A 27,908-nucleotide genomic window follows, 5' to 3' on the forward strand; every position below is an offset into this window, starting at 1 on the left:
TAAGTTAAAGAAAACTATGCACTACTCGAGCCATCTCATGAAAAAATGCCCCATGAACTTTTTGGCCAACCTAGTGTGTATGTGTGTGTGTATCTAGTTTTGCCAACACCACTTACTGAAGAGATTGTCTTTATGTATGTTCTTGCCTCCTTTGTCATAGATTAATTAACTATATGAGTGAGGATTTATTTCTGGGCTTTCTACTCTTATTTCATTAATCTTTGTGTATCTTTTTATGTCAGTATTAAACTGTAGCTTTGTAGTATAGTTTGATGTCAAGGAGGATGATACCTCCCACTTTGTACTTTCTCATGATTTCTTTGGCTGTTCAGGTTCTTTTGTGGTTCCATGTAAATTTTAGGATTAGTACTTATAATTCTAATTCTGAGAAGAATGCCATTGGTATTTTAATAGGGATTGCCTTGAATATGTATATTGCTTTAGGTAGAAAGGACATTTTAATAATATTCTTCTAATCCATGAGCAAGGTGTATCTTCTGCTTACTTGTATCTTCACCAGTTTCTTTGTTCAGTATCTTATTAAAGTTTTCAGAATCTAAGTGTTTTGCCTTTTTGGTTAAATTTATTCCATACTGTATGATGCAGTTGTAAATTGGATTGTTCTCTTAGTTTCTTTTTCTGATTGTTCATTATAGGTATATTGAAACAGTACAGATTTCTGTGTGACCTATGTCTGCAACTTTACTAAAGTCATTTATTCTAATAGTTTTTTGATGGAGTCTAGGGTTTTCCATATATAGCATCATGTCATCTGCAAATAGTGAGAGTTTTACATCTTTCCAATTTGAATGCCTTTTATTTCTTTGTCTTGTGTGAATGCTGTGACTAGGACTTCCGATACCATGTTAAATAGAAGTGGTGTTAGTGAGCGTCCTTGTCTTGTTCCCCATGTCAGAGGAAGACTTTCAGCTTTGCACTGTTGAGTATGTATGATATTAGCTGTGGGTTTGTCATAAATGGAGTTTATTATGTTTAGATATATTCCTTCTATACTAACTTTGTTGAGAGTTTATATCATAAGCGGATGTTGAATTTTGTCATGCTTTATTTTTTCTGCATCAGTGAGATTATATGGTTTTCTTTATTTTTTAATGTGATGCATTGCATTACTTGATTTAAAGATGTTAAACCTTCCTTGCATCCTTGTAATGTTATTGATTTCTGTTAATATTTTGTTGAGAATTTTTGCATTAGTGTTCTCCAGTCATATTAACCTATAATTTTCTTTTTTGGTAAAGTCTTAATCTAGTTTTGGTGTCAGGGTGAAGCTGATTTCATAGAATGAGTTTGGAAGCATTCTTTTACAATATATTTGTAATCCTTACCTGATGACTTTTTTTTCATTGCTTTTAGAAAGAGAGGAAGGGAGAGAGAGAAAGAAACATGGATGCGAGAAAGAAGCATCAATTGGTTGCTGCTGGTATGCGCCCAAATAGGGGATTTTGTGCTTGGACCGGGGATCAAACCTGCAACCTAGGTATATGCCCTGACTGAGAATTGAACCTGCAGCCTTTTGGTTGCAGGACAATGCTCTAACCGAGCCACACTGGCCAGGGCAGTAAATTTTTGAAATAGTTTTAAGAAGGACAGGCATTAGTTCTTTGAATTTTTGGTAGATTTTACCTGTGAAACCATCTGTCCTGAACTTTTATTTGTTGTGCATTTTTTTTATTACTGCTTCAATTTCATTACTAGTAATTGGTCTATTTAGATTTAGTATTTCCTCCTGGTTCAGTCTTGGGAGGTTATATACTTCTAGAAATTTATCCATTCTTGTAGATTGCTGAATTTGTTGTTCATAGTATTCTTTACTGATTTTTAGTATTTTTGTGGTGTTGGTTGTAAATTCTCTTCTTTCATTTACAATTTTATGTATTTGGGCACTCTTTTTTCCTTGGTGAGTTTGACTAAAGGTTTGTTTTATTTGTGTTTTTAAAGAGCCAGCTGTTAGTTTTATTGATTTTTCTATAATTTTTAAAATTTCTATTTTGTTTATTTCTGCTCTGATCTTCACTATTTCCTTCTGTTTACTTTGGGTTTTGATTGTTCTTTTTCTAGTTCATTTAGGTGTAGAGTTAGATTGTTTATTTGGGGCATTTCTTGTTTCTTGAGGTAGACCTGTATTAACTATAAACTTTCCTTAGAACTAACAGCTTTTGCTGCATCCCATAACTTTTGAAAAGTTGTGTTTTTATTTTTATTTGTTGCAAGATAGTTTTTTAGACATTTCTTGTTTGATTTTCTCTGTGATCCATTGCTTGTTTAGTGGCATGCTATTTTGTCTCCACATACAAATTGGGGCAAAAGTAGGCTTACAATTGTTCGTATGGAAAATAATACAGTAATTAATAAATAATAACACAAGAATAAACTGTTATGCATCTCACAACTGTAAACCTACTTTTACCCCACCCTATATTTGTGTTTTTTTCCAGTTTTCTTCCTATAATTGATTTCTAGTTTTATGCCATTGTGTTTGGAAAAGATGCTTGAAATAATTTGTCTTCTTGAATTTATTGAAGCTTGTTTTGTTCTGTGTGCAGTTGAAAAAATGTGTATTCTGAAGTTTTAGGATTAAATGTTCTATAAATGTGTGTTAAGTCGATCTTGTCTAATGTGACATTTAAGGCCATTATTTCCTCATTAATTTTCTGTTTGAATGATCTATCTATTGATGTGTGGTATTAAAGTCTTTTATGGTATTATTGTGAATTTCTCCCTTTTTGTCTATGAATAATTGCTTTATATATTTTATCTTGGGGTTTTATTAGATGCTAGTGGGCTCATCAATGCTGCTGTTAAGCAGTTAGCACTACTTCTGGCCTCAGGGCAAGGCCAGCAGAGACAATGTAGGGGAGGGGGTGAATTTTCCATCTACTTTCTGGAGTTTGCTGGGGCCTTGATACAGCCAGAAAGATGGTTTTTCTTGCAGCCATTGCTGCACACACAAACCTAGTTTAATTCTCAACTGGCAGCATCCTCAGGAAAAGCTGGGAGAGAAAAGAAAAAAATATATAAAATTCATCCTTATAAGGATAATTTTTCACATTTTTGACTCTGTCCCCTATCTCCCTGCTATTATATACTTTTGGATGTTTTTTATTATTCCATCTGGAGCTTTTAGTGTTCATCAGTGGGAGAAAGAGGCTCTAGTGGGCTTCTTTAATCTTGGTTGGAATCTTAAGCACTACTATTTTTTCTTCTTTTATTTTATTTTAAAAATTGTATTGACTATTGGGATAACATTGGTTAATTATATAGGTTTCAAGTGTGCAATTCTGTAATACATCATCTATATATTGTGTGTTCACCACTCAAAGTCAAGTCTTCTTTGTCACCATTCCCTTTACCCCCTTCTACCTCCCGCCATCACCCTTTCCCTCTGGTGATCACCAAACTGTTGTAAAGCACTACTATTTACTTGAAGAGATATTAGCAACAACCTTGGAACTTATAAAAATAATCTCTAGCATACTACTAAGTGATGATATAGGGGAAGAAAAGAGCAGACCTTTATTAAAAATACTAACATCTTCTCAATTGCATTTTATCTTGCACAGCTATATAGTTCTGATCACCCAGAGCCTGTGCGCCAGGCAGAGAACCCAGTAGTGTTCCCTTCTACCATCACTTCCTCATTCAGTGGCCACTGCCTCCATATGTACTGCTTTCTGCCCACTGGAGAACGGCCTTGTACTCACTAGTAAACTGAAAGCGGCACAGAGAATCAGGGGCAGAGTCCAGGCAGCCTTTAGTGAGTGACTGCTCCATGGTCAATCTCTGAGCCCTGAGGCAGGGTACTCCAAGGTGCTGGTGGATGGGCACCCAAAGGAAATGCATGCCTCATAGCGTCCCCATTGTGGGGTGACTGTGTTCCCACCATTCCAAACCTGTCCTCCACTCCTGGGCTTTGAACTGTGAGACAAGGGATTCTTTTTCTTACACAGACACATGCTAGTTGTTCTTTTTCTGAGTCTGGTGTCAGAGAACTGTGAATACCTAAGATATTAGCTAGTATGAACATTCAGTTATGATAAGACTACATTATAGATTGTAATTACTCTGTATGTATTATAGTTTTATGTTGTGTTACAATTTTTACTTTGAACAGTCATATCTATTTCAAAGGATTTAAGAGGGAAAAAATACAGCAGGTCTTCAGATAACATCATTGCATTCAACCATCATTTGGTTATGATGTTAATGAGAAAAAAAAATCGATTCCCAGCTGAGGCCACTGTCCGTGTGGGTTTTCTCCTATATCCCAAAGATGTGCACATTAGGTTAATGGACACATCTAAATTGACCTAGTCTTAATGAGTGTGGGGTTGTGTGTGAGTTCACCTTGCAGTAGAAGGGCTTGGATAGAACCCTTGAGGGAGGGTTGGTTTCAGGGTGGTTCCCACCTTGAGCCCTGAGCTTCTGGGGCTGTCTCAGGCCACCCACAGTCCTGTTCTGGAATAAGTGGGTTGGAAGATCATTATCCTATTTTAGAATTAATTTTTCTTAAATATATATAGTTTACATTTATTTCAGTGTTTAATATTAGAAGTATTTTGAGTCTTTATTTAGAAGTTTAGTGATGTTTTTGTGGCCAGAAATTTGCTGTAGGGACTTAACTCTTGTTTTATCAATTAGCTTTTGCTAACATTGGTTTCATTATTTGTTACTTCATTTATAGTTGCAGTTTGCAAAAACTTATTGATTACATTAAGGACTTAGTGTAGTCTCTTCTAATTATTCAGATATTTATCATTTCTGTTGCTTTTCCTTCATCCAATATTCCTTCCTGTATCATTTTTCTTTAGCATAAAGAACTTACTTTAGCATTTTTAGAGGTCTTTTGGTGAATTCTCTTATTTGCACAATATTTCATCTGAAACTCTGTTTCACTTTTATTCTTGAATATTTTTGCTCTTTATACATTTCTGCATTATTTTTTTCTTCCAGAACTTCGAAAGTTGTACTGCTGTTTTCTAGCCTTCGTGATTTCTGATGAGAAATATCCAGTCATTTGCACTGGTGTCCCACCTGTAAAAATATGTTGTTTTTTCTGTAGATTTATTTTCCCCTGTATCTTTTATTTTCAGCAGTTTGATAATGATACATGTAGACATATTTATTTTGGTTTTATACTCTTTGGAATTTGTTGGACTTCTTGAATCTATAAATTCCTTCACCAAATTCAGGGATTTTCAGCCATTATTTTCATAAATATTTCTGTAACAATTTTCATCCCTCCTTCTTGGGCTCCAGTGATATGAATTTTAGACTTTTTTATATTATCCTACAGGTCCCTGAGACTTTTTTAAACCTTTTTTTTTTTTCATTGTTATTCAGATTGGATACTTTCTGTGGATTTATTTTCAAATTCACTGACACTTTTCTGTCTTCATTTTGTAATTGAACCCTTGCTGCAAACTTTTTATTTCTGACAACTTCTTTGGTTCTGAAAATTCTATTTGGTTATTTTTTTGTTGGTGGTGTTTCTGTTTTCTTTACTGAGAACCTGTCTTCATTTCTAATGTTTTTAACTTTTCCTTATGGAGCACATCAGAAAAGCTTTTAAAAATTGTTTTGAAGAAAAAAAGTTGTTTTGACTAACACTTCCAACATCTGGGATATCTTGAGGTTGGCATCTGTTGATTGCCTTTTCCCTTAAGATTTGGTTACAAATTCATTTATGTAAGCATGCTATTATAGCAGTGAATTGAGATTTACTGTTTTTAATATTGCATTTAAATTTTAAAATTTTTGCTGTTTTGTTTCTCTCAAGATTAATTTCTCTCAAAGTTATTTTCAAGTAATGTTGAGAAATACAAAAGGAAATAAAGTTAGGTGACTTTGGATTTGGAAATTATAAAATAATGAACTGATAGGATAAAAAAGAATATGTTAGCACTTATCTGATGCACTTAATATGGACAGTAAAACGTACAAGGGAATTTATTATATAACCATAGACAAGTTAGTGTACAGGCAGGCAGAATTCAGAGCTCCTGATTCCCAGGAAATTCTGAAATTTTACACATAGAAACCTTTGTTTAAAAAAAGTTGGGTATACAAGTTACATTTGGGACCTTAGTGCCTGTATTTTATTCAATACAAGTGTATCTTAGTTTCTAGGAAGACAGAGGAAGCAGAAAACTTTTTTTTTTTAACCTGTTTTTTTTTTATTTTATAATTTATCTGTTTTTTTATTTATTTTTATTTTTAGAGAGAGGGGAAAGGAGAAAGAGTGGGAGAGAAACATTACTGTGTGGTTGCCTCTCACTTGCGCCCCCAGCTGGGGACCTGATGTGCAACCTAGTCATGTGCCCTGACTGGGAATCGAACCAGTGACATTTGGCTTGCAGGCCGATGCTCAATCCACTGAGCCACAGCCAGAAAACTTTTTTTTTTTAGTGAATATTGCCAGGAAACTGGATCATATGTATAGGTTTCTACTTTTCATGTATCATGCCCTATTGTAAACATCTTTCTGTGTCAGTAAATGCCACTCTGCTACATATTTTAAATAATAGACTATTTCTTAGAGCAGTTTTAAGTTCACAGCAAAATTGAGTGGAAGATACAGAGCTTTTCCATCTACTGCCTCTACACATGCATTATTCCTGATTATCAACATCCTCCACTGGAGGGGTACGTTTGTTAATATTGGTGTAACCACAGTTGACACATCATAATCACCCAAAGTCCATAGTTTACATTAGAGTTCACTCTTGGCGTTGTACATTCTGTGGTTTGGACATATGTATTGACATGTACCCACCATTACAGTATCATATAGGGTAGTTTCACTGTCCTAAAAATACTCTGTTCTGCCTGTTCATCCCTCCCCAACCCACTGATCTTTATATTGTCTCCATAGTTTTGATTTTTCTAGAATGTGTCATGTAGTTGGAATCACAATGTGTAGTCTTTTCAGACTGACTTTATTCACTGAGGGATATGCATTTAAATTTCCTCTTTGTTTTTCCATGGTTGGATAACTCTTCCTTTTAGTGCTGAATAATATTTCATTACCTGAGTGTACCACACTTTACCCATTCACCTACTTACTGAAGGACCTCTTGTTTGCTTCCAAGTTTTGGCAGTTATGAATAAAGCTGCTGTAAGCTCCGTATACAGGTGTTTATATAGACATAAGTTTTCAACTCCTCTGAATAATTAAAAAGCATAATTGCTGGACTATATGAGAGTGTGTTTAGTTTTATAAGAAACTGCCAAACTTTCTTCCAAAGTTGCTGTCCTATTTTGCATTTCCAGCAGCAGCGAATGAAAGGTCCTGTTGCTCCATATCCTTGCCAGCATCTGGTGTCCATTCTGATGGGAGTTTAACCATTCTAATAGGATAGAAAATGTACCACAATGAAGTATAGTGGTTCTCACTGTTGTTTTATAATTCGCATTTTTCTGAGGACAGATGTGGGGCATCTTTTTATATGCTTATTTCCACGTGTGTATCTTTGGTGAGGTGTCTGTTAAGGTCTTTGGCCCATTTTTTGATTGGGCTGTTCATTTTCTTAGTGTTGAATTTTAAGAGTTCTTTGTATATTTTGGGTAACAGTCTTTGTCAGATGTGTCTTTTGCAGATATTTTCTCCAAGTCTAGGGCTTTTTTTGTTTGTTTGTTTCATTCTCTTAGTAATATCTTTTGCAGAGCAGAACTTTTAATTTTAATAAACTATGTCTTATCAGTTCTTTATTTTGTGGATTGAGCCTTTGTTGTTGTGTGTAAAAACTCACTGCCAAACCTGAGGCCATCTAGATTTCTAAGGATTTCATATTTCTGTGATTTACATGTAGTCTGTAATCCAATTTGAGTTGATAGATGTAAAGGGTATAAAGTCTTTGTCCAGGTTCATGTTTTTACAAGTAGATGTACAGTTGTTCTAGCACTATTTGTTGAAGAGAACTATTTTCCCTCCATTGTATTGCCTTTGCTCTTTTGTCAAAGATCAGTTAGCTGTATCTATGGGATCTATTTGGGGGCTCTCTATTCTGTTCCATTTCTCTATATATTTCTTTAATAGGTATTAGTGAAAGAAACTAGACTGAAAAGGCATAGAGGAAACTTAAATGCACATTACTGTGTGAAAGAATCCAGTCTAATTACAGTAGCTTTATAGTTAAATCTTTAAGTCAGTAGCTTCAGTCTTCCAGTTTTGTTCTTCAATACTGTGTTGGCTTTCTGGGTCTTCTGCCTCTCCAAATAAACCTTAGTAAAATTTTGTCAATATCCTCAAAATAACTTGGTGGGATTTTGATTGGGAGTGTATTGGCTCTGTAGATTAAGTTAGGAAAACTGACATCTTGACATTGAGCCTTCCTATTCATGAACATGGAATAGTTCTCCATTTATTTAGCTTTTTTTAGAATCTTATCAGCATTCAGAGTTTTGTAGTTTCCCTCATATTAAACTTATACCTCAGTATTTCATTTTGGGGGTGCTAATGTAAGTGTGCTCTTAATTTCAAATTGTATTTGTTCATTGATGGTATATAGGGAAGTGATTAACTTTTGTGTATTCACCTTTTGTGTATTAATGCAACTTTACTTGTTAGTTCTGGAGGGGTTTTTTGCCAATTCTTTTGGGTTTTCTACTTAGACAATTGTCATCTGTGAACAAAGTTTTATTCTTCCTTCCCAATCTTTATACCATTTAGTTCCTTTTCTTGCCCTTCTACTTTAGATAGGACTTCCAGTACAGTGTTGAAAAGCAGTAGTAAAGGGGACATCCTTCCCTTGTTCCTGATCTTAGTGGGAAAGCTTCAGCTTTCTTATTATTAAGTATAATGTTGGATTTTTGTCACTAGTCTTTCTCAAGTTGAGAAAGTTCTTCTGTCTTTTTAGTTTACTGATAATTTCTATCGTGAATGAGTGTTGGAGCCACTCTGCTACGTTTTTATGTAGATGTGCTATAGGTTATTTCAAAATTTTCAGTATTATAGGTAATCTAATAGACTTATGGCCAATTCTTAGACATATTTATACTTATTTTCTTATAACTTATTTAACAGCATGATTGTTTGCTGCCAGCAACTGAATAAAAATTAATAAATAACAAAAGATACACGCATTTTCCTTTCCTTACAGAGTGTAAATCTATCAACAGATGATAATTATAATGTGTAAGAGAAATTATGATGGAAGAAGTAGATATTCTGTGGGGGCATATAGGCCAGTAACCTACCCAGACTCAGCTAGAGGTGAGATTGAGGTTGTCAGAACATCTTTCAGAAGTAATGTATAAACTTATTTGGTATTAAATTCCTTCAAGTGAAAATGCATAGGTAAATGGAGTCCCACGTTTGTGAGAGTTTGGATGAATGAGCTCCAGAGAGAAAAAGCCTCTCCTTTAAATTTTCCCATAAAGAATTGATGTTTTTAAAGCTATAAAGAAATGTTCTCATATCACAGAGGATAGTTCACTTAAGAAGCTGACGAGAAAATCATATGAATGAGGAGTGACCTCAAAAGATTATTCATTGTATAAAAAATTTACTAATTATAAAGAAAAAATAGATAATTTACCCTTACTAAAATTAAGAACTTCTATTCATTAAAATCTACCATTGCGAAAGCCACACGTACTGGAAAAAGTATTTGCAAATATGTATCTGGCATGACCTAGAGCTTTTATCCCAGAAGGTATAAAAAATGCCTACAAATAAATAAAAACAATAGAAAAATGGGCAAAATACTTGAAGAGACCATTCAGGAAGAGGATATTCAAATAGCCATTAAACATAAAAAAAATTGCTGAGCATCATTATCAGGGATATGAAAATTCAAACCACAATAAGATACACTCTACACCTGCCATAATAGCTAAAATGAAAAAGATGGAATATACTGTATCCAAGTGTTGACAGGGAGCAACTGAAATTTTCATATATTGCTCGTGGGAGTATAATTTATATAACCGTGTTAGAAGATAGTTAATGATCCAGCTATTCCACTCCTAGGCACATATGAAAAGAATTTTTTAACTTGTTTGTTAAAAAGATATATATATATATATTAGATTGTTTAATGATCCAACTATTCCACTCTTAGACACATACATATACTAGAAAGTTCCTGTGCCATTGGTAGTGGTAAAAACTGATAATCACCCAAAGGCTCATTAGCAGTAGAATAGATTAATTGTATATTCACAAATGGGATATTTTACAGCAGTGAGAATGAATAATTTATTACATCCAAGAGTACAGAAAAATCTCATATACATAACATTAAGAACAAAAACCAAATACAAAAGAATATACTCTGTATAATTCCTATTTTGTAAAGAGAAGAAAAATAAACAGGAAAAACCAATCCATGCTGGCAGAAGCCCATGTGGGGAAGGGTCAGGAATGGAAGGGAGCCTGAGTAGAGCTTCTGGGTTTAATGATAATGTTCTCTTTCTTGATCTAGGTGTTAGTTACACAGGGATATTGGATTTGTGAAAATATCTAGCTGTGCACTTTTAACATGTTCAATTTCCTGTGGTATGTTGTTTTAAAGTATTGGTTTTAAATATTATAAGAAAACTATAATAAAGATAAAAGCTTTACAGTCTAGATTCCATTAAGTTGGTCATTATACTTTCAAGGTTAAAAAGTATAAAAATGGTTTCTTATCTAAGTTAAAATGTAAATATTTGGGGATACACATATTTTTAGTTTGAAACTATAACCATTTTAGAATAACAGTATTTTTAATTCAACTAGTAGTAAACCTCCCTCTTATAATAAACCAGTACTATGAGCTTGTTACAAATATAACACGTTTTCAAGATTTGGTTTTGTCTCATAATCTTACTGTATATGCACAAAGCAATAAATTTTTGTTTTTTGTTAATTATAACACATGACAAAATTAGTATCTCAGAAGGGGTGATTAGAAAGATTTCCTTTTAACTGACTTTTTGTTAAAAAGAGGTAGATGAGTAAAAATGTGTTTTTGGTTCATTCTTACCCTCAGAGGAGGAACTGTTCTTGTTCTTTCTTCCCTTTATATCAAGGGACTGTTCTATTTCTATAATGTTTAGAGACATAATTATAACAGATAATTATGCCAGTCTTTATCTACTACTGTTTTTTTTCCCCACAGTCAATTCCATCATCTCCAGAACCCCTGAGTCTTCTTGCAGAAGATGTTAGTGCAAACTCCAATGGTCCAAAACCTGCAGAAGTTGCACTAGATGATGACAGAGAAGATCTTTTTGCAGGTAACTGTAACTATATATTTTTAATACTGACAAATTGTAGTATATATACTGTTAGAAAGTATTCTATAAAGTAAAACTGAAATTTTATGTATGTTAGTGGTCATTGTTCTTGTTAACACTTAGAAGGATAAGAAATTTCCAGTTTGATAACTTGATGAAAAATACAGGCTGCTGAGAGAAGCAAAATGTGATCCTTTCTGGTTTTAAGCATGTGAAAATAAATCATATACTATAATTTGGTTGTTTTAATCAGTACTTAGACTCAAAAAACTAATGATTGTGTCATTCATACTTTTAGAAATAGCAGTGATTATACTCTTTATTAATAATATGTTGTCACAAAGCAAAATTAAACTCTGGATTTTAAAATCGCTTAAGGTGTAGTCCATGTGTATTTGAAAACTGTTTTAACGCTTCAGTGTTTACACCTGTTCCGTTTTTATTCACTTATAGTTGGGTAAATTGATGCTTGAGGAATTTAATTTTGATATGGGGTCAGAGTTTGGCATAGTCCATACTACCTTTAAAAAAATTGGACACTTCAAAATAATGTTATGCTTAAAAATTAAAATTGAGGTACAATTTAGTGTTTGGATATTACAAACCAAGTATTTCTTAGAATTAATGACACAAAAATTTAAAATAGTAAACTGTGCATTTAACTGTTTAATTTACCTGAACTGCCTTTCATTGAGTTAAAATTTAATATTGTGTCCTCAGCTTTTATGGTGTTTGAATATTCAAACTATTCTGGATTTTTTGTACAATTATGTTTGAAGATACAGTCCTTCATCACAAAGGTCCATATAATTTCCTGCTGGATTAGTTCCTTAAAATGTTTTCTCTGTAAAGGAATTCATGTATTTTATCATGTCAGAAAATTTGAAATATGATACCAAATACCAACCATATCCCCCTTTTTTATAGCTATCTATCAGCTTAGAATAAAATCATAGTTAACCAAAGTCATAATATTTTTGTGTGTTTCTTTCCTTTCATGGACTTTTTCCAGTTAGTCCTTAAAAGTTTTCTCATAACATTTATGTTTTGTTCTAAAAGTTGACTCATTTCTCTACTAAATAGGTTGTATTAATCTAAGGTTGTGTATATTCCTCTTATACTATAGGGTCATACGTAGAAATTTTGGATTATCCATTTTACTAAAGACTTTTTCACCTTAAAGTCATACATGAAGTGTGCCGAAACTCTTAGCAGCAGAATTGTGTGGTTGTGGGTGTGTGCATCGAGCACAAGAAAGGAGAATTCTGAATATTTCCAGTGTATAGTTTTCCAAGTAAGAACTAAACAATAATATTTGTTTACCCACTAATCGTGTTTAGAAAAATTTCTTGTATTTTAGTCTGCCTCCCAGTCTATACTAAACATTATGATTCAAATATCATCAATGCCTATGTTTCTTTTAAAAGAGGAAACAGGGACTAAACGCTAAACGTAGTCACATTTCCTTAGTTATTTAAAAAAACTTTTTGTGCTTTATCTTTTTTCTTCAACTCAGCTGCATTTCATAAGACATCATGAGTTGTCTCTAACACCTAAAGTGATCATTTTTATATCAATTAGCTGATACTGCACCTGCCTCTTATTTATAAAGCCTTTATGTAGGTATATCATTCCTTCATTCCTCCTTCTATGGAGGAATATGGTTCTAGGGAATCATAATAGAGAGCAGCATTGTTACCAGGATGATGAAAACTATTGTCCAGTAATAACATTTACTTAATTTATTTCTCCTGTATCAGAGGAGAGAAGATACATATTGCTCCAGTGACTTAGTGATTTTAATTTTAAAACCATACGGGGATTATTATATTGTACTGGCATGTATGCTAATGAGTTTTGTGTAGCATTTCAAGTAGTAGTATGTCAAAAGTGGTACCAGAAGGAAAAGTTCAAGTGTGACATGTTACCATTATCAGCTAAAAGAGTATTCACAAAATAAGGACCACAGAGCCCCTCTCCACCCTTTGTTTCATCCTGCACTTAAACTTCACTGAACATACTTTAGGAAGCTGTCCTAGAGAAATAAGTAAGGATGAGCAAATTGCCAGTATTGTAATTTTCCTTGACTTTTACAGCTTGTTTTTGCCAGGATACTTAGCTTATTTCACTTACATTTTTCATCACATAATACCAATTGTAAGCTTAATGAGTATTTCTTTGTTTAAAAATTCTCTCGTGTCTATCGTATGAGTGAAATGTTACTTAGCTAACATTTGCGCTTGTCCTCAGTGTCCCTTCCAAGGAAAAGTTAATCTTTATACTTAGTACCACCTATGGGGCATCTTCTTGAACCTTAAGGTCCAGTTTACATTAAATTAAACTTCGTGAACTTATGGTATGTTACTTTACTTTTAATAAAAGAAATCATAAAAGAATTTAAGGCAGACTATGTAATAGCATGCTAAATCTAAGTTTGTATCCATTTATATTCATTTCCCCTCCCTATTAGTTATTTATTTGGCTTGTCTTATTTGGAGGCCTACTACTGTTTAGAAATAGCCTGTCACAATCTACAAAGAATACAAAACCTGGTTTATCAGTGAAGTAAACTGCAATTGAAAAGTAAAAATGACTTTGAGTGAACTACTGATATCTTAATAAAGTTAGTGTCTTTTCTATAGCCAATAACAGTACTTCTTTCAGAGAATTCTGGGTTTCTTTTTGTTTTCTTTGCTGCTACTTGTTTTACTTGTTCGTAGATTAGAGATCTCACACCTCCTAGCTTTGATACTGCTTTCTTACATACATTTACTGCTCATTGGTTTCATTTCTTTTTAAAAAAAGAATAAGTACTAGCATTCTTAATAGCATGAAGTTGCATGTAAGATTTTAAGTTTGTTATATTAGGCTCATCTTATAGCCTATTCAACATCTGTTTTGTTTTGTTTTTTGCCTTCCTCTGGTTACCATAGTTTGAAAGATTTTGGTTATTTTTATTTTTAATGTAAAAAATAATAATAATAAAGCAATGCCAAATAAGGATCTCATCAATATGAGATAACCAGTAAGAGTAGAGTAATAAAATGTTAAGTTGTATTCATTTGTATGTTAACATATTTATCTTATTTCAGGTAAATATGTTATTACTGCTATGCTTGTTGAGGTATTCAAATTAAAATGGCTCACTGACTAGAAAACAGTGGGCTGTCCTATTTCCCTTATAGTCCTGCCTTCCTTCTCCTGGTATCAGTTTTATAAACCAGCGGAGCTGTGGGTTTTATTATGGCCACTGATTGTAATTTTCATTTTTATGGCTTTGTTTTTTGCTTATGCTATTCATTTTCATGGAATTCGACCCATCCAAATCTTCTCCGTTAAGTTTTGTAAACTGTTCCTGATTTTCCCTATCCCAAAGTATTGTGTCCCATTATAGCTCAAATTGTAGTGTTTGTTCTGTAGTTCATATGGCAATGAAATGTCTTATAACATTCTTTCTATTGTTCACTTGGCTATTACTTGTCTTTTATTATTATTTAACATTCCACATACTTGTGTCTTATTTTCCCAACTAGATTATAAGCTCCCTGAGGGCAGGTATGATATTTTACATTTCTTTGTGTTCATACATTGCATTTAGCACAATGTTATATAGCTTGTAGATTATTTATTGATTTGGTTTTAAATATATTTAATTTTAGATTTTTCAAGTGAATGAGCATTTTGAATTAAAACCTAAACACCTATTTGCTTTGTCTCATATTTGTGTATTCAACTAATATCCAGTAATCTTTAGCAGTGAATTGCTTTAGATTACTAACTTTGTGAATTTTCTCTAACAAATTTTTAATCCCAGTTGGGATATTTCTGGGTGGCCTTCTGCCATAAAATTTGTGTTTATATGTATAAAATAATCAATGTTAGTCTGAATAAAAGATATTGAAAGGTAAGTTACCACAAGTATGAGATATATTACAAGTCCAAATATAAATGAATGTGGAATTATCCACATCATTGCTTTCCTACTAGCTTTGTCCCTACCACTAGATAATTATATATAGATAATTAAGCTGACTTACTGGAATTCTTCCCAAAATCAACATAGTCATTGTTGGTTTTAAAGTTTTGATAAATGACTGAGAAAGGATTCATAAAATTATTTGTCACAATTTTTTTTAAATAACATTATTTTGGCATTTATTTGTGGGTAGTATAAAAATATTTTTTATAATTCGTTAACTGCTATATAGACTATTGCGGTTTGTTACCAGAGCCTAACTAACTTGTGTAATTTGTTTCTAGAAGCCACAGAAGAAGTTTCTCTGGACAGTCCAGAAAGGGAACCTATCCTCTCCTCTGACCCTTCTCCTGCAGTCACACCTGTGACCCCTACTACACTCACTGCTCCCAGAATTGAATCAAAGAGTATGTCTGCTCCTGTGATCTTTGATAGATCTAGGGAGGAGGTATGGAAAAATGTTTGCATTCTAAATTAATGTGTAAATACTAAGTTTTTTGCGCCCCCCCCAACCCCCCCGCCAGAAAAATCACTTTCCTATCAGTCATCTGCAATCAAAGCCTTTTAAACATTTTGGGAAAAGAACATCAGACTAAAGAAGTCCAGTAATTTGGCTTCTGATTTTATCCGCCCCAATTTTTAACTCAGTAACTTGGGTGAATCACTTTCCTTCTAAAGTCAAGGAGTTTGTAGTTTGTGATCTTGTGATGATGTGTGCCTCTCAGGGTTCCTGTGTTGGTCAAATAAGATAATGTAGGAAAATGCTTTGAAAACTTAATATAACAGAGTTATATTTTGAATAATTTTATTTGATAAAGGCATGCAGTTAATGTTAGTGGTTATGTTGGCTGGTGGAGGGTGGGTTCCCATTGGAGAAAAAAACAGAGCATAAAGGGCCTGCTGGGGTGTAATGATATTGTTTTTTTTTTTAATATATTTTATTGATTATGTTGTTAAAAGTAGTCCCATTTTTTTTTTCCTTTGCTCCTCTCCGCCTAGTATCCCCCTTCCCTCCAGCAACCCCATCCCTCTGAGTTCGTGTCCATCAGTCGTGAATATAAGTTCTTTGATTTCACTCTTTCCTATATTTTTCTTAACTTCCACCTGTCTATTTTGGACCAACCAATTATGCTTCCTAATCCCTACACCATTTCCCCATTTCTCCCCCTTCCCACTCCCAGCTGATAACTCTCCAAATGATCCCCCTACCTAGGATTCTGTTCCTATTCTGATTTGCTTAGTTGGATTTTGTTTTTATTTTTTAGATTCAGTTGTTGATAGTTGTGTTTGTTGTCATTTTAGTGTTCATAGTTTCATCTTCTTTTTCTTAAGTAAGTGCCTTTGACATTTCATATAATAATGGCTTGGTGATGATGAACTCTTTTAGCTTTACCTTGTCTGGAAAGTAGTTCATCTGCCCTTCCATTCTAAATGATAGCTTTGCTGGATAGAGTAATCTTGGTTGTGGCTCCTTGCTTTTCATCACTGAATACTTCTTCCCAGCCCCTTCTTGCCTGCAAAGTTTCTTTTGAGAAATCAGCTGATAGTCTTATAGGCACTCCTTTGTAGATAACTCTCTTCTTTTGCTGCTCTTAAGATTCTCTCTTTATCTTTCACCTTTGGCATTTTAATTATGATGTGTCTTGGTGTGGTCCTCTTTGGGTCTAGCTTGTTTGGGACTCTCTGTGCTGCCAGGACTTGTATGTTTATTTCCTTCGCCAAATTTGGGAAGTTTTCCTTCATTATTTTTTTACATAAGCTTTCAATTTCTTGCTCTTTCTGTTCTCCTTCTGGCACCCCTATGATTCGGATGTTGGCACGTTTAAAGTTGTCCCAGAGGTTCCTAAGCCTCTCCTCATTTTTTTCTATTCTCGTTTCCTCATTCTGTACTGGATGACTGTTTTTTGCTTCCTTATGTTCCAAATCATGGATTTGAACCCCAGTTTCCTTCCCTTCACTACTGGCTTTGTGTGGTTTTTTCCTTCGTTTTATTTAGCATAGCCTACACTTCTTCCCTTATGTGTTTGCCATACTTAAGCATATCTGTCAGGTCTGTGAGCATCTTTATCACCAGTATTTTGAATGCTGCATCTGTTAGGTTGGCTGTCTCCTCATCACTTAGTTCTCCCACTGGAACCTTGATTCGTTCCCTCTTTTGGGCCATATTTCTCTGTCTCCTCATCTTGACAGGCTCCTGTGTTTGTATGCCTCTTTGTCTTAGGTAGAGCTGTCACACCTGATATGTTGTAAGGGGCGGAGCCTTAGGTATTCGTTAGTACAGGGAGACCCGTTTCACCACGTTGTGGCGCTGTGTGTGGGGAGGGATCTGATAGGGAACAGTGCTGCTTGCTCAGCACTCACCCCTTTTCCAGGCACTTCTCCCACTTCTGTATGGGACTGGTGCCCCTGTAACTGTTGCCCTCATCGTCGTTTCCAGGGTGGATGGGTCTGCAGATGTTCTAGGAACATGGGGGCCCTAAAAATAAGCGGACTCTACTGGGAGACCGGCAGTTTCTTCCTCTGCCCCAACCCCCACTGGTTTGCACAGTCGGAAGCAACGAGGCTTGATTTTCCTCGGCACTGGGACCGTGAGCTGTGCAACCTGGTCTGGTGCTGAGAGTGCTCCCCAGGTGTCCCTCCCTATTTTTTAAACGGTGTGACTGCACTTTCTGCCAGCCTGCCACTGCTGCAGCTGCCGCTGCGACCACACCGCATCCTCTCCACCCCTCCTACCTGTCTGGATGAATATTTCTTCTTTATATCTTTGTTTGTTGGACTGCATGCTGCTCGATTTTCTGGAACTTTTAGTTGTCTCTACTTTTGAGGTACTGTGTTCCTTCTTAGTTGTGGAGGGAGAAGCAGTGTAACTGTCTAGGTCTCCATGTTGGCTGGAAGTTGATACTGTTTCTTGATGTAGGTTCTGTTTACAAAGGTGTGTTCACTTTGTGAAAGTTATTGGGCTGTACACTTAGGATTTATATACTTTATATTGCTACATTTCAAATATGGCTTTTAAAAATCGGTACAAGAGGGCAACATTGAAATAAAAAGATCATAGTTTAAAAATTCACTTTTCTTTTAGATAGTCTTCGACTGTCAATATTGCTTTAAAAATTAGCAGTATTTAATTTCTGTGTTTCTTGAGAATAACAAAACTTTATTGCAGAGTTATTATTAGAATTGCTTGTTTAAAATTTCATTAAAAGTACTTCTCTGTAGTGTCGTAGGTTATTATTTTTCCTTATTGCATTTTTCAGGGAATTTTTTTTCAGTGAGCTTTAAATGCTTTTAAGAAGAACATGTGTTTACTAAGTAATTAAATCAGATGCTAACGTTGCTTATTAGTATAATAATTTCTGCAAGCATGTAATAATATACTGGCAAAAGTAATGGCTACCTCCTAGTTATTATAGAATTGAAATACAGCCCTGACGAGTGTGGCTCAGTTGGTTGGGTGTTGTCCCACAAAGCAAAAGATTACCAGTTCGATTCCCTGTCAGGGTACGTGCCTGGGTTGTAGGATCTGTCCCCATTGGGGCGCGTTTGAGAGGCAGCTAGCTGATCGATGTTTCTCTCTTGCATCAATGTTTCTTTCTCTTTCTGTCTCTCCCTCCTTTCCCCTCTCTCTAAAAGTAAAATAAAATCTTTTTAAGAATAGAACAGAGATACAGTTTTGAAAAATGCTACTATTAAAAATAAAGAGCTGTTAATAATTATTTTTATAATTGAGTGTGAAGATTTGATATATAGAACAAAAATATTTATGGTATTCCTACAGAAGACTAAAATACTCTTTCTACATCTGAGGAGTAGTAAGAACACAGGATTTTGTGTTACTTTTCCAAATGATCCTCTTCCTATTGTTCGTGTGTGTGTGTGTGTGTGTTTGTGTGTGTGTGTTTATGTAGTTAGGAAATATGAATGCTTTTATTGTTAGGAATGGAGTACTGAATGGCTTGTTAAATTGATTGATGTGACACTGACTCTAGTAAAAGCTAGAGGTTAAAAATTATAGTGATTAGACTTCCAGCAAAGATGGAGGCCTAGACAGACATGATATATCTCCCTCCACAACTAAGGAATACAACTACCTCAAAACTAGAGAAAGCCTGAAATTTCAGAAAATCGAGCTGCATGGCAGTCCAACAAACAAAGATATAAAGAAGAAATACTCATCCAGACAGGTAGGAGAGGCAGAGCTAGGGTGGAGAGGATGCAGTGTGGTGGCAGCAGCAGAGGCAGTGGCAGTGGCAGGCTGGCGGAAAGCACAGTCACACATTTTAAAAAGTTAGAAGGGATACCTGGGGAGCACTGCCAGCACCAGACCAGACCAGACCACACAGCTCACAGTCCCAGCACCAGGGAAAATCAAGCCTCATTGCTTCTGACTGTGCAAACCAGTGGGGGTTGGGGCAGAGGAAGAAACTGCCAGTCTTTCAGCAGAGTTCGCTTGTTTAAAGGGCCCCCACAGTCCTAGAATGTCCGCAGATCCATCCACTCAGGGATTGACAGCCAGAGCAACAGCTAGAGAGACGCCAGTCCCATACAGAAGTTGGAAAAGTGCCTGGAACAGTGGTGAGTGCTGAGCAAGCGCATTGTTCCCTCTCAAACCCCCCCCCCACATACAGTGCCACAGCGTGGTGAAACGGGACATTCTATACTGACATATACCTAAGGCTCCATTCCTTAACGTAATAGGGGTGACAGCTCTGCCTAAGACACAGAGGCAAACAAATACAGGAACCTGTCAAGATGAGGAGACAGAGAAGAATGGCCCAAAAGAGGGAATGGATCAAGGTTCCAGTGGGAGAACTAAGCAGTGGGGAGATAGCCAACCTAACAAATGAGGAGATAGCCAACCTAACAGACTTAGAGTTCCAAACAATGGTGATAAAGATGTTCACAGGCTTGACAGATATGCTTATGTATGGCAAACGCATAAGGGAAGAAGTGAAGGCTATGCTAAATGAAGTGAATGAAAATTCATACAAAAACAATGGTGAAGAGAAGGAGACGGGTTCAAGTCAGTGATTTGGAACATAAGAAAGAAAAAAATAGTCAACCAGTGCAGAGTGAGGAAACAAGAATTAAAGAAAATGAAGAGAGGCTTAGGAACCTCTGGGACAACTTTAAACATGCCAACATCCAAATCATAGGAGTTCCAGGTGGAGAAGAGGAAAAGCAAGAAAATGAAAACTTATGTGAAAGTAATGATGGAAAACTCCCCAAATTTGGTGAAGGAAATAGACATACAGGGCCAGGAAGCACAGAGAGTCCCAAGCAAGCTGGACCCAAAAAGGACCACACCAAGACACATCATAATTAAAAATGCCAAAAGTTCAAGATAAAGAGAGAATCTTAAACGCAACAAAAGAAAAGCAGAGATTTACCTATAAAGGGGTTCCTATAGCACTATGAGCTGATTTCTCAAAAGAAACTTTGCAGGCAAGAGGGGACTGGCAACAAGTATTCAACGTGATGAAAAGCAAGGACTTACAACCAAGATTACTGTACCCAGCAAAGCTATCATTTAGAATAGAAGGGCAGATAAAGTGCTTCCCAGACAAGGTAAAGGTAAACGAGCTCATTATCACCAAGCTATTATTATATGAAATGTCAAAGGGACTTAAGAAAAAGAAGATCAAAATTATGAACATTAAAATGGCAACAAACTCACAACTATCAACAACTGAATCTAAAAAATAAAAACAATTCAAATAAGCAAACTAGAATAGAAACAGAGTCATAGTATGGGGATCATATGGAGGGTTATCAGCTGGGAGGGGGAAGAGGGAGAAATGGGGAAATGGTGCAGATACTAGGAAGCTTAATTGGTTGGTCCAAAATAGACAGGGGGAAGTTAAGAATAATACAAGAAAGAGCGAAGCCAAAGAACTTATATGCATGACCCATGGACATGAACTTAGCCAGGTGGGATTGCTGGAGGGAAGCGGGGTACTTGGCAGAGGGGAGAAAAGGGAAAAAAAGTTTGGACTACTGTAACAACATTATCAATAAGTTATACTTTAAAAAGTTTATAGTGATTAGCGTTATGACAATAATATAATTTGGAATTTTTAACACCAAAAAATTTCTTTCCTAGATTGAAGAAGAAGCAAATGGAGATGTTTTTGACATAGAAATTGGTGTATCAGATCCAGAGAAAGTTGGTGAGTCAATATTATATTTTGTCCTTGCTTCTTTTGATAATTAGCTTTTTTATTAATGTGCTGTTTTTCCTTATTAAATGCATTGTTATAGTATTAAAATGGCACCTTTATTTTTAAGCTTGTGGGGGGATTTTTGTTTATTTTGTTTTGATTTTTCCTAGCTTTATTGAGACATAATTACAAATAAAAATTGTTTATGTTTATTTAGAATGTACAATGTGATAACTTAATGTATATATACATTATGAAATTACCACAAATTAGTTAATCAGAACATTACCTTACATAGCTACCTTTTTGTGTATATTGCAGTTAAGCTTATGTTTTTAAATAGCATTGTTTGACTTTCCTTACAGGTGATGGCATGAATGCTTACATGGCATATAGAGTAACAACAAAGGTGAGCCTTTTGCTTCTTTAAAAAATACCGAGCCCTCACTGTGTATAGCACAAGGATGGTTAACTTGTAAGTGATCCCTGTCTTTACCAAGGTGACCATCCAGGAAAGATTGCAAATAAGTTGTTAGTGAGTTGTGAGGGATTTGGTAGGTAAAGTAGTCTCTTCTTTGAGAGTATGCAGGAAGGGACCTAATATAGACAAAGGTAGGAGGAGTGATTGGGGGAAGTGGTGGGGGGAGAAAGGTGAATGCATGTTCCAGGCAAAGGAATTCGCATGTGTAAAAGCCAGAAGTCATGAAAGCATTGTGCCTTCCAGGATCTGCAAGAAGTGGTACCTCATTGAGTTGTTTGGCAGTAAGCCTCCTATATTATGAACAGCAACCTTAAGGACTTTGAACTTCCTTCATCCTAAGGATAATGGAGAGCCATTGAAGAGGTTCAGACAAGAGTGTGGGAGAATTAGGTTTTTGTTTTAGAAAGATGCCTCTGATGCAGTATGAACTGGGAGTATCAAAGTAGCAGTCAAGATTTCTAGTTAAGAGGCCATGGCAATTCTTAACAGGATTGTAGACCTTCAAGTCTTAAAAGAGAGAGATAGGGTCTGTAGGGTCTGTAGCAATTTTAGCTGTGATAAGTAATATTTTATATTAATGGATTGGTTCTGGGGGTGAGCAAAATAAATAGCTTCTTGAGTTGTGTAGGAAGTAGAATCAATAAGGCTTGAATTTAAGGAGTGATAAAGAAGAGAATGTCTAAGTTACCTACTAAAGGAACTTTGTGGTGCTTAGGCTGGTCCTGGAGAAAAAGCAACACAAGTGGAGAAACACAGTGCGGACAGGGATGAGATTTGTTAATTCATTAAACAGATATTTGTTAAACACTAACCATGGGGTCAGGCTGTTTTCCAAGTGCTAGGATATAATGGTAATCAATATAGTCAAACATCCTTCCCTTATGGAGCTGTGTTCCAGCAGGGAAAATACAGTGAATTTCAGGTAGTATTGAGATTTAAATGGAGGTGTTCCTTGAGCATTTCGATATGTTGGACTGAAGCTCTGAGGAGATCTCGGTCAGAGATAAAGATTTAAGAGTCGTTACCATAAATATAAATAGAGTCAATGAGATGAGTCAAGGATGGGGTAAAGTAAATATTTTCTGTCCTCTTACATTTCTATAAAAAACATCTATGATTTAGATTTTTTCATTTGTTAGCAATTTGTATACTACATTAGTAAGCTACTCTGGGTTTTTTTGTGAAGTAGACCAGTGTGTATATATACACGTATGTTCACAATTATGTATGATATTAACTGCTGAATAATTGCTTAGTATTCAGAATTTGAAATAACTCTTTTTCACTCGTAGACTTCTCTTTCCATGTTCAGTAAGAGTGAATTTTCAGTTAAAAGAAGATTTAGTGACTTTCTCGGTTTGCATAGCAAGTTAGCAAGCAAGTATTTACATGTCGGTTATATTGTGCCACCAGCTCCAGAAAAGAGTATAGTAGGTAAGTGTGAATTAAAAAACAATAAAACTGGTTTGTTACTGTATAACTTTGTAGAGTCCATGATCATTATGCTATCTCATAATGTCTAGAGATACTGAATTTAAATATTCCATTTATGATAGTTATTTATCAACCGAAGACTGTATAACCTAATAGTTTTATTTTCTAACACCTGAGGATTTTGATTTATATAATAATGTTAAATATTGGGTCAGAATTTGCCAAGCTGAAAGCAATTGAAAACCCTAACCTTTTAGGGTCAGTAGAGTGCCATGTTAGGGAGGGAGGTGTTTGGCTCTCAGCTATATATCATCCAGAAAGAAGATATGATCTAGCCTCACTCAGATAAGAGCTATTTAAACTCAATATATTTTGTACCTCAATTTAAAGTTTAAAAACATTGCTACTTATGCAAGTAAGAAAGGCTTAGTTTAAGACTGTGTAGGAAATGACCAAAGAGGAAAACCTCCATTGTCTCACCATTAAGACATCTGTCATTTCTTAAAATTTTGTAGTATATTTTTTTCCACTCTTTTCAGTCATAGGTTTTTATTTACCTTACTTTATATTTCTTTATACATAAGATTATTATTCTGAAAAATATTCTAAAGTGAATTTTTTGATCTTTAAATTACTTTTCTAACACTTGATTTGAAGAACAATTTTATCATATCTTATGATTTTGAAGCCTGACATATTTGAGTCGATTTGTTTCTTTTTTTTTAATTCAGAAATCTAGTTGTCAGTTCTCTAGCTTCTTGTTCTCAAGACTTATATAGTCTTCAAATTTATTGAGACCTATAAAAAGAGCTTTTGCAGTTTCTGTAACAGAACCCACGGGCTATTCAGTTATGAGGGGCCTGATTGCCTGCCGCCAAAAGCATAACTCTTGATACCAGAGTTTGGTGAAAAGAAAAGGAATTGTTTATTTAAAGGTTATACAGATTTAGATTAATGGTGGATTTGTGCTGTTAAGTCTTACTGTCTTTAAAACACGCACAAACACATAGTTCTGTCTCCCCCTGCCAAACCAGGCTAGTTTTAGAATAGAGAAGTCAGATACCGTTTCTCTCCTTCCCAGACACAGTTCAGATTTACCAGAAGCTCCCAACAGTTCGAGCCTGTGTTGTGGTGCCCTCCAGCTCTTAATGCAGAACCACGTGGAGTTGCTAACCTCCTAGTAAACTGCACTGAGTTCTCCCTTTCCTTTCAGAACTACATGGTTCTCCCTTCCCAAATGGCTGCCACCTTATTTTTAAATCCCTGACTGTGGCCTGTGTCACAATGGGCAGGGTGACTAAGTGTGGCCACTTGTAGAATTTTACGGAGGCCCCATAAGCTTTTCGTTACCGTTCTATGGTCACAATTTCTGCCGTAACATTTCTGCTCTGCTAAAGAAAACATCAGTGGGATGAAAAGGGAACCAACCATATGGGAAAACATATTTGGTAATGATACCTCAGACAAGGGTTTGATCTCAAAATATATAAAGAACTTATGTGACTCAACACCAAGAATACAGACAATCCAGTTAAAAATGGGCAAAGGACGTAAACAGACACTTCTCCAAGGAGGATATACAGAGTGACCATAAAAGCACGAAAGAATGCTCAACATCACTAGCCATCAGAGAGATGCAAATAAGAACCACAATGAGATACCACTTCACACCAGTAAGAATGGCCATCATCAGCAAATCAACAAACAGGTGCTGTCGAGGATGTGGGAAAAAGAGAACCCTGGTGCACTGTTGGTGGGAATACAAACTGGTACAGCCACTGTGGAAAACAGCATGGAATTTCCTCAAAAAACAAAAAATGGAGCTGCCTTTTATTCTAGCGATTACACTGCTAAGATTATACCTGAAGACTCTTGAAGCACCAATTCCAAAGAACCTATGGATCCCTATATTTATAGCAGTGCTATTCACAGTAGCCAAATTCTGGAAACAGCCTAAGTGCCCTTCTGTAGATGAGTGGATTAAAAAACTGTGGTACATTTACACAATGAAATACTATGCAGCAGAAAGAAATAACTCCTGCCTTTTGCAACAACGTGGATGGAACTGGAGAGTACTACGCTTAGCGAAATAAGCCAGGTGGTGAAAGAAAAATACATTGTGATCTCACCCAATACAGGAACCTAATGAACAAAACAAATGAGCAAAATAGAACCAGAGGCCTAGAGACAAGGAACTGACTGACTGTGACCGGGGGAGGGCGGGTGGGGGGAGAGGGGGGAAAGAAGGGGAAGGGACTTGTCAAAGAACTAATGTAAATGACCCATGGACATGGACAACAGGGTGGGGATTGAGTGTGGAAGAGGGGGGAAGTGGGCGAAGCAGGGGAGACCAATGGGGGAAAGATGCTACAACTATAATAGGACAACAATAAAAAAATGGAAGAAATTTAAAAAAAGCTTTTGCTATGTGAGCTGTATCAATATTATATAAGAATGTTTTAAAATTGTATTTATTAATTGATTTAAAAATGACAGACTCACTACCTGTTAACAAAATTTTGTGAAAAAATTAAAATTAAAAAGAGTACCTTTTGTGTTTTTGCTTTACACGTTTGCAGATTTCTTTAGTTTTTGGTTTAATAGAAGATGGCTATATTCTCATATCTGCTTCTGTACTCAATTTGTTGTGATATAACACATCATATAACCTTTGTAAAACTTTACTGAGCTTTTATGAAAGAAGGAGAGTAGAAAAAACAAATAATAGCTTAATATTTTATGAAAATGAAGCTTTTGTGCACTACCCTCCTTTCCTCCACAAAGAGTCTCTGAAACCTTCTGAGTGTTCTGACCATACTTGGAGAACTGCTGATCTGGTTAATAATCTTGTTTCTCTCTTTAAACATCACAGTGATATCTTCTGGCATCCTGCAATCTGTGTAGGGAACTTCAGTTTTATCTGTTATAGATCATTTATTATTAATATCTTTTTGACTTTGAGTTGTACAATTATTTTTATAAACCAAAAGAGGAAAAATAAATTATTTTTCTCACTTTTTTAAAGTATATTTTATTGATTATGCTGTTACAGTAGCCCCATTTTCTTTTCTGTCAGCTCCCCTTTGCCCAGTACCCCCCTTCCATCCAGCAATCCCACCCCCCTTAATTTATGTCCATGGGTTGTGCATTTAAGTTCTTTGGCTTCACCCTTTTCTATATTATTATTAACTTCCCCCTGTCTATTTTATACCTACCAATTACGCTTCTTAATCCCTGCACCATCTCCCTATTTCTCCCTGTTCCCCGCCCAGCTGATAACCCTCCAAGTGGTCCCCATACCTATAATTCTCTTCCTGTTCTGGTTGTTGCTTAGTTTCTTTTTGTTTTTATATTTTTAGGTTCTGTTGTTGATAGTTGTGCCTTTGTTGTCATTTTAATGTTCATAGTTTTTATCTTCTTTTTCTTAAATAAGTCCTTTAACATTTCTTATAATAATGACTTGGTGATGATGAACTCCCTTAGCTTTAGCTTGTCTGGGAAGAACATTATCTGCCCTTTCATTCTAAATGATAGCTTTGCTTGGTAGAGTAATCTTGGTTGTGGCTCCTTGCTTTTCATCACTGAATACTTCTTCCCAGCCCCTTCTTGCCTGCAAAGTTTCTTTTGAGAAATCAGCTGATAGTCTTATAGGCACTCCTTTGTAGGTAACTCTCTTCTTTTGCTGCTCTTAAGATTCTCTCTTTATCTTTCACCTTTGGCATTTTAATTATGATGTGTCTTGGTGTGGTCCTCTTTGGGTCTAGCTTGTTTGGGACTCTCTGTGCTGCCAGGACTTGTATGTCTATTTCCTTCGCCAAATTTGGGAAGTTTTCCTTCATTATTTTTTTACATAAGCTTTCAATTTCTTGCTCTTTCTGTTCTCCTTCTGGCACCCCTATGATTCGGATGTTGGCACGTTTAAAGTTGTCCCAGAGGTTCCTAAGCCTCTCCTCATTTTTTTCTATTCTCGTTTCCTCATTCTGTACTAGTTGACTGTTTATTTCTTCCTTTTGTTCCAAATCATGGATATGAACCACAGTTTCCTTCTCTTCACCATTGATTTTGTGTGGATTTTTGTTTCATTTAGCATAGCCTTCACTTCTTCTCTATGTGTTTGTGGTACTCAAGGATATCTGTCAAGCCTGTGAGCACCTTTATCACCATTGTTTTGAACTCTTCATCTGTCAGGTTGGCTGTCTTCTCGTCGCTTATTTCTCCCACTGGAACCTTGATCCATTCCCTCTTTGGGCCCTATTTCTCTGTCTCCTCAACTTGACAGGCTCCTGTGTTTGTTTGCCTGTGTCTTAGGTAGAGCTGCCACACCTGTTGTGTTGTAAGGGACGGGGCCTAAGGTATTTGTCAGTCTGAGGCAACCCGGTTTGCCATGTTGTGGCACTGTATGTGTGGGAGGAGTCCAAGAGGGAACAATGCAGCTTGCTCAGCACTCATCCCTTTTCCAGGCACTTCTCTCACTTCCCGCATGGGACTGGTGCCTCTCTAGCTATTGCTCTGGCTATGGTTCCCAGATTGAGTAGTTCTACGGACATTCTAGGACCATGGGGGCCCTCTAAACAAACCAACTCTGCTGAGAGATTGGAAGTTTCTTCCTCCACCT

The 27,908-nt window shown here is 35.7% G+C and overlaps 1 protein-coding gene across 1 annotated transcript in view; it reads left to right on the plus strand.

Annotated features, from left to right (window-relative positions):
* SNX2 (sorting nexin 2) overlaps positions 1-27,908 on the plus strand; it is a 69,179-nt gene that overhangs the window by 18,146 nt on the left and 23,125 nt on the right. Inside the window, exons 2-6 of the mRNA XM_090276618.1 lie at positions 11,124-11,241; positions 15,502-15,665; positions 21,321-21,387; positions 21,744-21,787; positions 23,152-23,293. Of these exons, the coding sequence (XP_090132744.1) occupies positions 11,124-11,241; positions 15,502-15,665; positions 21,321-21,387; positions 21,744-21,787; positions 23,152-23,293 (535 nt within the window). The remainder of the gene's footprint in view (positions 1-11,123; positions 11,242-15,501; positions 15,666-21,320; positions 21,388-21,743; positions 21,788-23,151; positions 23,294-27,908) is intronic.

Source organism: Furipterus horrens, unplaced genomic scaffold (genome assembly GCF_987537825.1).
Source record: "Furipterus horrens unplaced genomic scaffold, mFurHor1.1.pri manual_scaffold_5, whole genome shotgun sequence".
In the NCBI taxonomy this organism is placed as follows: domain Eukaryota; kingdom Metazoa; phylum Chordata; class Mammalia; order Chiroptera; family Furipteridae; genus Furipterus; species Furipterus horrens.